The 13829-nt window shown below is 35.4% G+C and overlaps 1 protein-coding gene across 1 annotated transcript; it reads left to right on the top strand.

Annotated features, from left to right (window-relative positions):
• Nucleotides 1-715: 715 nt before the first annotated feature.
• On the top strand, nt 716-12534 carry LOC103848954 (transcription factor ORG2). The gene is made up of 7 exons (XM_033280146.1): nt 716-3233; nt 3955-5714; nt 5936-6017; nt 6100-6217; nt 6313-6432; nt 6536-8135; nt 8292-12534. Exons 1-2 carry the CDS (start codon nt 2922-2924, stop codon nt 4396-4398), a joined length of 756 nt encoding a protein of 251 aa, XP_033136037.1. The 5' UTR covers nt 716-2921; the 3' UTR covers nt 4399-5714; nt 5936-6017; nt 6100-6217; nt 6313-6432; nt 6536-8135; nt 8292-12534.
• Nucleotides 12535-13829: the final 1295 nt, after the last annotated feature.

Below are 13829 nucleotides of genomic sequence, written 5' to 3'. Positions count from 1 at the left end.
AATGTAGACAGTATTGCCATATCGATGGATCATTTGTATTCTTTTTAACCCTTTTAACAAAGTAGGTTTAGATAGATGTCATGTTTTGATGATACTTTGTATTTTGGAAGCTAGTTCTGAAGATAATACTATAACTATATTAATTTTAGTTGTTAATATAAATGTAAGAATTTTTTTGTTTCAATGTAAAAACATATTAGTTGGTATTTTATTGTTCTTTTTTTGTTCATTTTAGTTGATAATACTATAAATTTATTGTTCTATATTTCAGTATTAGTTGCGCATAAAACAAATTAATGTCTTTGCATATTGTTGATGAAATGTTTTAGTATAAATTACAATTTATGTGCAAGTAATAAAATTGATAGTGCTGTTATGCGAAAATATAAAAATGGAATATATGTTTTTTCAAATTAAAAAGTTAGAGAAAGTGGAACAAATGGTATATTTAATCTGGAGTTTGAAGTGAGATTTATTACAATAACAAATCATCTCTTTTTCGAAAAATGAATCTAAAATGTTCTTCCAAATCTAGTGTTATTGAAATTGTAATTTTCAAATATAGTTTGAAATTCACTATTATTGGGAAAAAAATTTAAGTTGTGGACTTTATAATTTTTGTGGTGATTTAAGTTGTTTCATTCCAAACCCTTAAAATATTAAATATACCCCCCCTCCCCCCCCCCCCCCCCCCCCCCCCCCCCAAAAGTTAGTGTATATTTGTAGAGATTTATGTTAGAAATAAGAAATAAAATTAGAGGGAATTATAATTTTACAAGTAATTTAATATTATTTTTTAATTTACTTTTAAAGGATGACTATTTTTATAAATACCCTGAATTTGTGATAAAAAGACTAAACTAACCATGCTAAATCATTTATACATGTTTAATAATTATTTACAGAAGTTTATAAACCCAATTCACCCCTAAATACTAAACCCTAGACAATAATCAATAAACCCTAAACCCAAATGTTAGCGTATTTTTGATTGAATGTATTTTAAAAAACTGACCATTAAAGAAATAGATAACTTAATGAAATAACTTAGTTTTTGTTATAAACTTGACACTATTTTTTTTGGAAAATAAGTACACCTTTTCTAAGCACTATTTTTTGGAAAATAAGTACACCTTTTCTAAAAAAAAATTAATACATAAAAATGCATTTAGTATATTTTTTACATGTGCATTAATATTAATAACTGATAAAGTTTTCTACAAAATATTGTATAAATTGATATAGCAACTGAAATAAATGATAAATATCATAAAATATTTAAACTAACAATTATAATAAATTGACTTTACAAAGATCAACTACATATATGTAAATATAGGACTGTTTTAACATGAGTTGGCCTATAAAAAACTTAGCCAACTGACATAAAATTCGAGTTGATGATAGTTTTAAAAAGAAAATTATATTAAAAATGGCATATGCTCACCAAAAGTAAATAAGTCAATAAAATTAAAATTTAAGTTGATGAACACAATAACAACGTAAATTATAAAGGAACCATCTAGCCAAAATATATCTGTTTTAAAATTATCGAACTTAAACTATAAATAAATTGATTGACCTAAAATATAAGTCAATAATTAAGCAAGTTAATTTTTATATTAAAATTCAAGAGAGCGATAGAAATCTGAAAATCTGTTAATGAAAACAAACATATCAATCCATGAACATGAATAAATAACCCCACAATTAAAATGTCAACTTTATAAGAAAGTATTAACCAAAATATAAGTCAACTTTTGAAACATTTTGTGATGGTAAAGTTACTATTCCTAGATATTTATATAATATTTTATTTGATGATGAAGTGAGTATGAACTCTAAGTCATGATCAAAAGATTTAAAAGGTCACATGGTGACATTATTACAAACATTGTTGGTTTTTGTAATATATTTATATAACGCTCATCTACCTGAAAACAATCTGCAAATTTGTGGAATATATCTCTGTGTAATATAATATCTAAGCTGTTAATACCTTTGTGTTTTAAAATTTTTGTTTTATGACTAATAATAACTAATATATACCTAATAGTAAATTTACGAAATTGTTGTTTTTATGTAAACATAGCAGTATTTTTTTCTTCTTCTTCTGAATTTCATGGATTTATACATAATTGCTGAAAAATATAAGACAAGGAATTAATCTCTATACATATCACTGATGAATTGTTTACTATTTATAATTGAATTTTAAGTTTAAGTTAAGAAAACTGGTGCTGACGAAAAAAACTATGCGAATGGTAGTGATGTAGTTCAAAGTGTAATAACAGCATATAAAAAAGATAAAATTTTGTACGCAGATTAATAGAAATTTATTATTTTATTTTTAGATGAAACATCATTTATTAGCTACATAAAATTTATTGAACCAATTGTAGAACATAATGCAGAATATAAATTTAATGGTCATAAGGATTGAATATAAGTATTGTATTTAAAATAAAATAAAAATTTAAAATGAAACAATTTTTTTTGGAAAAACATATCAGAATGAATGTCTTTTTCCTAATGAATTATTTGCCTTAGATAATTCAACTCGTTTTAGGGTATTTTTTCAAACTGACTCATGAAATCAACAAGTACTTGCCACAGATATCACCTTACCAAATAATATGTTTTATTGGGTATATGCTTGATTGTGGTATATGCTTACAGCATGAGATTGTTCCCTATAGTAACGTATTACGTCGTATAACACTTCAAAAATACTTATAATATACATAGTTTGTTAAAGTTGATTTGACAACATATATTTGTTTCTTTATTTAGCCAGTCAATCCTACTATCTATATATATGTGGCGGGCCAATAATATTATACATATGGATCAGGGTAATCCCAACCAAACAGCTTTAAGAGAAAAAAAAAATCTAAACATTCGTCTTTAATCAAGCAAAAATGCATGCATTGGGCCATACATTTTTCCCAAACTTTGGGCGGGAGTCGACGGGAGTGTACGAGAGCTACAACATTGTCAGAGATAACCATAACAACGGCACGTTTCTTGATTTTCCGGTACCGAATATGTATGGAGTGGTTCATCATCAGACCAGCTTAGTGGATTCTGTTTCGTCGGAGGTAAACGGAATAGACAGCAATTCGGTCGTGATGAAGAAGCTTAATCACAATGCTAATGAGCGTAACCGTCGCAAGAAGATCAACTCCTTGTTCACATCTCTTCGTTCATGTCTTCCAGACTTGGATGAGCTCGTAAGACTAAACAAAATATTTTAATGCCCTAGACTAAATAAAAATCATATCCCTTTATATTTTACAAAAAAATGTTTTATAATAAAACAATACAACGTTTTGAAATAAATCTTTTGAAGAAAAGTTTACAAACTTTTTTTTTTGTAAAACAAAACAAAATGTTACACGTCTAGTTTTTAATATAAATTTATTCTAATTTTGTAACAAAGTAATAGACAACGTTGTCATTAATTCCAAATATATCAATAATGATCTACGTTCAAGAATATTTTTATCACAATACATATATTATAAAAATAAATAAAAGAACATGAAAGAAATTAGATCTTGTCATAGATATAGATATAGTTGGAAGTAACTTATTTTTAAATTAAATTAATTATTATAAATAGAAGTTCCAAAAGTATTTATTGTAATTTAGGTTCAAATTAGCGAAACATATTAAATAAAATTACCAGTAAAATGATATTTTGCTATATATGCCCCTTAAATAAGTCTTACAAATAAAAAATATTGCCCTAACCAATGTTCTAAATTTTTCTTTTTATAGACATGGATCTGTTACATTGAATCTGTGATATGTCATCAGAATTAATACGTTTCATTTCAAAACCGACTAAAAATATAATTAGTCTGTATATTTGGTATCATTTAGAACCATAATATATTAATATCTTATCAAATTTTTATTTATTTATTTTGGCCTTATTATTTCTTGCAGAAGAAGCTAAGTATTCCTAAGACGGTGTCTCGGAGCGTGCAGTACATAACGGAGCTGAAAAAGCAAGCGAATAAGCTAAGACAAAAGAAGGATGACCTATTGGTGCGAGTATTGGTTCAAAAAGAACGTTACGTTCAGCCGCAACCAAAGGTGATTGCTGGTTATGTTTCCACTGTTTTTGCGACTAAGCTTAGAGACAACGAAGTGATGGTACAAATCTCATCGTCCAAGATTCATAATTTTTTCATATATAATGTATTGTGTGGACTAGAAGAAGATGGGTTTCTTATCGTGGATGTTTCATTTTTGAGTTCTCAAGGAGAACGAATCTTCTACACTTTGCATCTCCAATTGGACACGTTTGATAATTACAAGCTAATCTGCGAAGAGCTAAGTCAAAGGATTTTGTACTTGTATGAGAAATGTGGATACTCGTCTAAATGATAATTTGTTCTTGTGTCGTTCTTTTCTATAGATATATGTCATTCTTGACTAAAGTGTTGTAGACTTGTAGTCGAGTTGTTACTGTTTTTGGTCGAAGCCAATGATCGATTATCTATATATATAAATCAGAGTTTTCTCTCACCTCCTGCAGCCACGTCAGCAAGGAAGGAGGGGCTTTTTTTGACACGTCACCTTAAAAAAAAAAGTTACGGAACTCATTTTTGCTCTTTTACTTTGCGTTCTCTGATTGGGCCTTCTGTTTTTTTTTCATTTAGGCTTCTTGTGCTCATTTCGTTTTTTTATGAATAGGTTCTGTGATTTGGGTTTGTATGTACTTAACCCACTTCTTCCACTGTGAAGCCTTCAATCTACTTCTTCGCTTTCCAACGTAACCGACTGAAGCTATGAGTATAAATATCCCATCTTCCAGAGCGATGAACAGCACGCTTCAAGGTTTGGAACCAAAGAGCAACAAAAAAAAACTAATCCACCTAATCGATTCTCTCAGGTATTTGGTGAAGTCATCGTTGGCGAGAAGAAGTTGAAAAAGGTATCCCCTAATCGATTCCCTTTCCTGTATTTTCCCATGGAAATAGAGCTTCCACGGATGGCGATTAACCAGCTCTATTTTCCGATTTGAAGGCACAAAATTGTAAGGAGACAGTTGTTAAACGTATTCTTCGTTTTTGGGAGGCAAGGACGTGAGGAAAGCCGGTGAGCTTCTGGGCGTGAACCTGGTTTCTCTCGATGAGAAGGTAACAATCTTTTAACGTTCGTCCTTTAATTAGTTTAATATTTTTGTTTCATATTTGTAACATAAGCAACTACCTAAGGCCTTAATCTTTTCCGTAGACGATGTTGATCCAAGGGCCTATAGGAATTCAGAGACTCAACAATTTCAAATATCTGCTGAAGGAAGGGTGAATCTATGGGCTAAGCTTATTCGATGTTACCAGAAGCAACATCCACTTCAAGCTCACGGACTCAGCTGTTGCCATACGCTTCAACGACCAGACCAAGATTGTGGAGCTGTCGGAGCCGATACCAACAGAAAATTTCAGGTTTCCAAACTATGAACAGCTTATGGTTTTGGGTAAAACCAACTTGGATTTGGCTGGTTTGTATAACAAATTTCAACTCAAATTTTAACTGTATGTCTATTTAAGCAGATAACCAGCAGATGCTCCTGGCACTTATGTTAGCAATGTTTGTTTCAGACATCATGGGCCAAGTTAGTCGTATCAACACTGTTTTCAATGATGAAAACCAGTCCATTCAGCGTGTCAAGGTGTGATGATTACAATCCTATTGGACAGGTACACAACTGACATGTATTTAAGTTGTTTAGTCTTTTGTTTGTTTGATTAAGTGAGCTCACTCATAAACCAGCCACAACTATGCATAGCACACAGTGTGTTTGATAAAGTTGTTACTCATCTAGATGAGAAGTTAACCCTTTTGGGTGTGGAATCAAAAGCTATCGTTGCTTCAAAAACATAAATCCAAATTTACATGCTTGCCCAATCTCTTATTTCAGGTTGGTTATTCTTCAATGCAATCTTTGGGACCCATTTCTACTTCGACCACGAAACCTTAGTCAGCCAGTGTTTTCTAAAAGTGTAAGAAACATGAAACTATTGTTGATTCTCCAAGTAACATATTGCTTTCATTGCTAAACCACCAAAACCCATATTATCACAGGCTATGTGGAGCGGAGGGATACTATTCATCAACTCCTTCCACGTATGGTGGGGCTAAGAAAATTGAAACTGTTACACTGGCTGAGATGAATACTTATGTTCTCAATTCACAACCACATGTAGGCCTCTAACTGAGTTCGATTTAATTATAGTGTCTAATTTTTATCACATTTAAAGCTGATTCCTAACAAACCTACAACCATTTTTCTCATAGCCGACAGAGTTTCTATGCAAGGTTGAAGTCTTTGACATTAAAACCTTAAATGGATGGCGTAATCTTTTATAGCATTCATATGGGTCAATTACCAAGCTCACCAATTTGAGTGCTGCTCAGGTCGCACAGCTGATTAGATCCTGACATTTGATGCCCACATGAATGCTTAACCATTACTATGAATCTCAAGTTGGAAGGTGTTTTTCTTTTTTTGTTATCTCAGGACGCAGGTGTTGAAGTTAAACAACAGACCAACCTCCTACAATGCCTGAAAGATATTGTTGGCTAGACCTTAACTTTCCAACTGAAATTCTCTCGGTTCAATTACCATGTATCAGTCGTTCATGGTCTCATGTATTTACGACAACCACCAGCGTCTACCAGTAGCTAATTTTGCAATCAATGTGAGCACCCTACCTCTCTAAGTTATTAACCATAAAATTATGCTTGGAAACTAAACCCCTAAATCATCGTTTATAGGCTGGTGCTGACCACCCAGAGGATGACATGCATGCTGCTGTGAATCTCTCAGTGGAGCATAATCCTGTTGTCAAAACTGATGCTGCAGAAAAGACAATTATGAGTGAATGTGATCCTAATATCATTGGGGTTAATGGTGGCTCAGAACCAGTTACTTCCCAAACTGAGTCTTCCAGAGAGGAACTTATAGGTGAAGAGCATGATCCAAGTTCTAAGAAGCTACACACTTCCTATGATGTGGAAGACCGGACATTATAAGCCGGCGAAATAATATTGTGTTTGCTGTTACGTTTCTACGGTTTACTTTACGTTCAATGATGTTTTCCCTCCTGCAACAACTTCAAACACATGTTTTCCCTGTTTTCTTTTTCACAAGTTAACTTGGTTATATTATGGTTTTGGTTCAATCAGAGTTTATAATGTCCTGCAGCCACGTCAGCAAGGAAGGAGGGGCTTTTTTTTGACACGTCACCTTAAAAAAAAAAGTTACGGAACTCATTTTTGCTCTTTTACTTTGCGTTCTCTGATTGGGCCTTCTGTTTTTTTTTTCATTTAGGCTTCTTGTGCTCATTTCGTTTTTTTTATGAATAGGTTCTGTGATTTGGGTTTGTATGTACTTAACCCACTTCTTCCACTGTGAAGCCTTCAATCTACTTCTTCGCTTTCCAACGTAACCGACTGAAGCTATGAGTATAAATATCCCATCTTCCAGAGCGATGAACAGCACGCTTCAAGGTTTGGAACCAAAGAGCAACAAAAAAAAACTAATCCACCTAATCGATTCTCTTAGGTATTTGGTGAAGTCATCGTTGGCGAGAAGAAGTTGAAAAAGGTATCCCCTAATCGATTCCCTTTCCTGTATTTTCCCATGGAAATAGAGCTTCCACGGATGGCGATTAACCAGCTCTATTTTCCGATTTGAAGGCACAAAATTGTAAGGAGACAGTTGTTAAACGTATTCTTCGTTTTTGGGAGGCAAGGACGTGAGGAAAGCCGGTGAGCTTCTGGGCGTGAACCTGGTTTCTCTCGATGAGAAGGTAACAATCTTTTAACGTTCGTCCTTTAATTAGTTTAATATTTTTGTTTCATATTTGTAACATAAGCAACTACCTAAGGCCTTAATCTTTTCCGTAGACGATGTTGATCCAAGGGCCTATAGGAATTCAGAGACTCAACAATTTCAAATATCTGCTGAAGGAAGGGTGAATCTATGGGCTAAGCTTATTCGATGTTACCAGAAGCAACATCCACTTCAAGCTCACGGACTCAGCTGTTGCCATACGCTTCAACGACCAGACCAAGATTGTGGAGCTGTCGGAGCCGATACCAACAGAAAATTTCAGGTTTCCAAACTATGAACAGCTTATGGTTTTGGGTAAAACCAACTTGGATTTGGCTGGTTTGTATAACAAATTTCAACTCAAATTTTAACTGTATGTCTATTTAAGCAGATAACCAGCAGATGCTCCTGGCACTTATGTTAGCAATGTTTGTTTTAGACATCATGGGCCAAGTTAGTCGTATCAACACTGTTTTCAATGATGAAAACCAGTCCATTCAGCGTGTCAAGGTGTGATGATTACAATCCTATTGGACAGGTACACAACTGACATGTATTTAAGTTGTTTAGTCTTTTGTTTGTTTGATTAAGTGAGCTCACTCATAAACCAGCCACAACTATGCATAGCGCACAGTGTGTTTGATAAAGTTGTTACTCATCTAGATGAGAAGTTAACCCTTTTGGGTGTGGAATCAAAAGCTATCGTTGCTTCAAAAACATAAATCCAAATTTACATGCTTGCCCAATCTCTTATTTCAGGTTGGTTATTCTTCAATGCAATCTTTGGGACCCATTTCTACTTCGACCACGAAACCTTAGTCAGCCAGTGTTTTCTAAAAGTGTAAGAAACATGAAACTATTGTTGATTCTCCAAGTAACATATTGCTTTCATTGCTAAACCACCAAAACCCATATTATCACAGGCTATGTGGAGCGGAGGGATACTATTCATCAACTCCTTCCACGTATGGTGGGGCTAAGAAAATTGAAACTGTTACACTGGCTGAGATGAATACTTATGTTCTCAATTCACAACCACATGTAGGCCTCTAACTGAGTTCGATTTAATTATAGTGTCTAATTTTTATCACATTTAAAGCTGATTCCTAACAAACCTGCAACCATTTTTCTCATAGCCGACAGAGTTTCTATGCAAGGTTGAAGTCTTTGACATTAAAACCTTAAATGGATGGCGTAATCTTTTATAGCATTCATATGGGTCAATTACCAAGCTCACCAATTTGAGTGCTGCTCAGGTCGCACAGCTGATTAGATCCTGACATTTGATGCCCACATGAATGCTTAACCATTACTATGAATCTCAAGTTGGAAGGTGTTTTTCTTTTTTTGTTATCTCAGGACGCAGGTGTTGAAGTTAAACAACAGACCAACCTCCTACAATGCCTGAAAGATATTGTTGGCTAGACCTTAACTTTCCAACTGAAATTCTCTCGGTTCAATTACCATGTATCAGTCGTTCATGGTCTCATGTATTTACGACAACCACCAGCGTCTACCAGTAGCTAATTTTGCAATCAATGTGAGCACCCTACCTCTCTAAGTTATTAACCATAAAATTATGCTTGGAAACTAAACCCCTAAATCATCGTTTATAGGCTGGTGCTGACCACCCAGAGGATGACATGCATGCTGCTGTGAATCTCTCAGTGGAGCATAATCCTGTTGTCAAAACTGATGCTGCAGAAAAGACAATTATGAGTGAATGTGCTCCTAATATCATTGGGGTTAATGGTGGCTCAGAACCAGTTACTTTCCAAACTGAGTCCTCCAGAGAGGAACTTATAGGTGAAGAGCATGATCCAAGTTCTAAGAAGCTACACACTTCCTATGATGTGGAAGACCGGACATTATAAGCCGGCGAAATAATATTGTGTTTGCTGTTACGTTTCTACGGTTTACTTTACGTTCAATGATGTTTTCCCTCCTGCAACAACTTCAAACACATGTTTTCCCTGTTTTCTTTTTCACAAGTTAACTTGGTTATATTATGGTTTTGGTTCAATCAGAGTTTATAATGTCCTGCAGCCACGTCAGCAAGGAAGGAGGGGCTTTTTTTGACACGTCACCTTAAAAAAAAAAGTTACGGAACTCATTTTTGCTCTTTTACTTTGCGTTCTCTGATTGGGCCTTCTGTTTTTTTTTCATTTAGGCTTCTTGTGCTCATTTCGTTTTTTTATGAATAGGTTCTGTGATTTGGGTTTGTATGTACTTAACCCACTTCTTCCACTGTGAAGCCTTCAATCTACTTCTTCGCTTTCCAACGTAACCGACTGAAGCTATGAGTATAAATATCCCATCTTCCAGAGCGATGAACAGCACGCTTCAAGGTTTGGAACCAAAGAGCAACAAAAAAAAACTAATCCACCTAATCGATTCTCTCAGGTATTTGGTGAAGTCATCGTTGGCGAGAAGAAGTTGAAAAAGGTATCCCCTAATCGATTCCCTTTCCTGTATTTTCCCATGGAAATAGAGCTTCCACGGATGGCGATTAACCAGCTCTATTTTCCGATTTGAAGGCACAAAATTGTAAGGAGACAGTTGTTAAACGTATTCTTCGTTTTTGGGAGGCAAGGACGTGAGGAAAGCCGGTGAGCTTCTGGGCGTGAACCTGGTTTCTCTCGATGAGAAGGTAACAATCTTTTAACGTTCGTCCTTTAATTAGTTTAATATTTTTGTTTCATATTTGTAACATAAGCAACTACCTAAGGCCTTAATCTTTTCCGTAGACGATGTTGATCCAAGGGCCTATAGGAATTCAGAGACTCAACAATTTCAAATATCTGCTGAAGGAAGGGTGAATCTATGGGCTAAGCTTATTCGATGTTACCAGAAGCAACATCCACTTCAAGCTCACGGACTCAGCTGTTGCCATACGCTTCAACGACCAGACCAAGATTGTGGAGCTGTCGGAGCCGATACCAACAGAAAATTTCAGGTTTCCAAACTATGAACAGCTTATGGTTTTGGGTAAAACCAACTTGGATTTGGCTGGTTTGTATAACAAATTTCAACTCAAATTTTAACTGTATGTCTATTTAAGCAGATAACCAGCAGATGCTCCTGGCACTTATGTTAGCAATGTTTGTTTCAGACATCATGGGCCAAGTTAGTCGTATCAACACTGTTTTCAATGATGAAAACCAGTCCATTCAGCGTGTCAAGGTGTGATGATTACAATCCTATTGGACAGGTACACAACTGACATGTATTTAAGTTGTTTAGTCTTTTGTTTGTTTGATTAAGTGAGCTCACTCATAAACCAGCCACAACTATGCATAGCGCACAGTGTGTTTGATAAAGTTGTTACTCATCTAGATGAGAAGTTAACCCTTTTGGGTGTGGAATCAAAAGCTATCGTTGCTTCAAAAACATAAATCCAAATTTACATGCTTGCCCAATCTCTTATTTCAGGTTGGTTATTCTTCAATGCAATCTTTGGGACCCATTTCTACTTCGACCACGAAACCTTAGTCAGCCAGTGTTTTCTAAAAGTGTAAGAAACATGAAACTATTGTTGATTCTCCAAGTAACATATTGCTTTCATTGCTAAACCACCAAAACCCATATTATCACAGGCTATGTGGAGCGGAGGGATACTATTCATCAACTCCTTCCACGTATGGTGGGGCTAAGAAAATTGAAACTGTTACACTGGCTGAGATGAATACTTATGTTCTCAATTCACAACCACATGTAGGCCTCTAACTGAGTTCGATTTAATTATAGTGTCTAATTTTTATCACATTTAAAGCTGATTCCTAACAAACCTACAACCATTTTTCTCATAGCCGACAGAGTTTCTATGCAAGGTTGAAGTCTTTGACATTAAAACCTTAAATGGATGGCGTAATCTTTTATAGCATTCATATGGGTCAATTACCAAGCTCACCAATTTGAGTGCTGCTCAGGTCGCACAGCTGATTAGATCCTGACATTTGATGCCCACATGAATGCTTAACCATTACTATGAATCTCAAGTTGGAAGGTGTTTTTCTTTTTTTGTTATCTCAGGACGCAGGTGTTGAAGTTAAACAACAGACCAACCTCCTACAATGCCTGAAAGATATTGTTGGCTAGACCTTAACTTTCCAACTGAAATTCTCTCGGTTCAATTACCATGTATCAGTCGTTCATGGTCTCATGTATTTACGACAACCACCAGCGTCTACCAGTAGCTAATTTTGCAATCAATGTGAGCACCCTACCTCTCTAAGTTATTAACCATAAAATTATGCTTGGAAACTAAACCCCTAAATCATCGTTTATAGGCTGGTGCTGACCACCCAGAGGATGACATGCATGCTGCTGTGAATCTCTCAGTGGAGCATAATCCTGTTGTCAAAACTGATGCTGCAGAAAAGACAATTATGAGTGAATGTGCTCCTAATATCATTGGGGTTAATGGTGGCTCAGAACCAGTTACTTCCCAAACTGAGTCCTCCAGAGAGGAACTTATAGGTGAAGAGCATGATCCAAGTTCTAAGAAGCTACACACTTCCTATGATGTGGAAGACCGGACATTATAAGCCGGCGAAATAATATTGTGTTTGCTGTTACGTTTCTACGGTTTACTTTACGTTCAATGATGTTTTCCCTCCTGCAACAACTTCAAACACATGTTTTCCCTGTTTTCTTTTTCACAAGTTAACTTGGTTATATTATGGTTTTGGTTCAATCAGAGTTTATAATGTCCTGCAGCCACGTCAGCAAGGAAGGAGGGGCTTTTTTTGACACGTCACCTTAAAAAAAAAAGTTACGGAACTCATTTTTGCTCTTTTACTTTGCGTTCTCTGATTGGGCCTTCTGTTTTTTTTTCATTTAGGCTTCTTGTGCTCATTTCGTTTTTTTATGAATAGGTTCTGTGATTTGGGTTTGTATGTACTTAACCCACTTCTTCCACTGTGAAGCCTTCAATCTACTTCTTCGCTTTCCAACGTAACCGACTGAAGCTATGAGTATAAATATCCCATCTTCCAGAGCGATGAACAGCACGCTTCAAGGTTTGGAACCAAAGAGCAACAAAAAAAAACTAATCCACCTAATCGATTCTCTCAGGTATTTGGTGAAGTCATCGTTGGCGAGAAGAAGTTGAAAAAGGTATCCCCTAATCGATTCCCTTTCCTGTATTTTCCCATGGAAATAGAGCTTCCACGGATGGCGATTAACCAGCTCTATTTTCCGATTTGAAGGCACAAAATTGTAAGGAGACAGTTGTTAAACGTATTCTTCGTTTTTGGGAGGCAAGGACGTGAGGAAAGCCGGTGAGCTTCTGGGCGTGAACCTGGTTTCTCTCGATGAGAAGGTAACAATCTTTTAACGTTCGTCCTTTAATTAGTTTAATATTTTTGTTTCATATTTGTAACATAAGCAACTACCTAAGGCCTTAATCTTTTCCGTAGACGATGTTGATCCAAGGGCCTATAGGAATTCAGAGACTCAACAATTTCAAATATCTGCTGAAGGAAGGGTGAATCTATGGGCTAAGCTTATTCGATGTTACCAGAAGCAACATCCACTTCAAGCTCACGGACTCAGCTGTTGCCATACGCTTCAACGACCAGACCAAGATTGTGGAGCTGTCGGAGCCGATACCAACAGAAAATTTCAGGTTTCCAAACTATGAACAGCTTATGGTTTTGGGTAAAACCAACTTGGATTTGGCTGGTTTGTATAACAAATTTCAACTCAAATTTTAACTGTATGTCTATTTAAGCAGATAACCAGCAGATGCTCCTGGCACTTATGTTAGCAATGTTTGTTTCAGACATCATGGGCCAAGTTAGTCGTATCAACACTGTTTTCAATGATGAAAACCAGTCCATTCAGCGTGTCAAGGTGTGATGATTACAATCCTATTGGACAGGTACACAACTGACATGTATTTAAGTTGTTTAGTCTTTTGTTTGTTTGATTAAGTGAGCTCACTCATAAACCAGCCACAACTATGCATAGCGCA

Source organism: Brassica rapa, chromosome A09 (genome assembly GCF_000309985.2).
Source record: "Brassica rapa cultivar Chiifu-401-42 chromosome A09, CAAS_Brap_v3.01, whole genome shotgun sequence".
In the NCBI taxonomy this organism is placed as follows: domain Eukaryota; kingdom Viridiplantae; phylum Streptophyta; class Magnoliopsida; order Brassicales; family Brassicaceae; genus Brassica; species Brassica rapa.
Note: the sequence above shows the minus strand (reverse complement) of the source record. Positions and strands in the feature narration are given on the sequence as shown.

Excerpts from the sequence above, each read along its gene's own strand:
- LOC103848954 (XM_033280146.1), top strand. The coding sequence starts at position 2,922 with ATGCATGCATTGGGCCATACATTTTTCCCAAACTTTGGGCGGGAGTCG. Across the intron at positions 3,234-3,954 it reads TTCCAGACTTGGATGAGCTC|AAGAAGCTAAGTATTCCTAA; the intron begins GTAAGACTAAAC and ends TATTTCTTGCAG.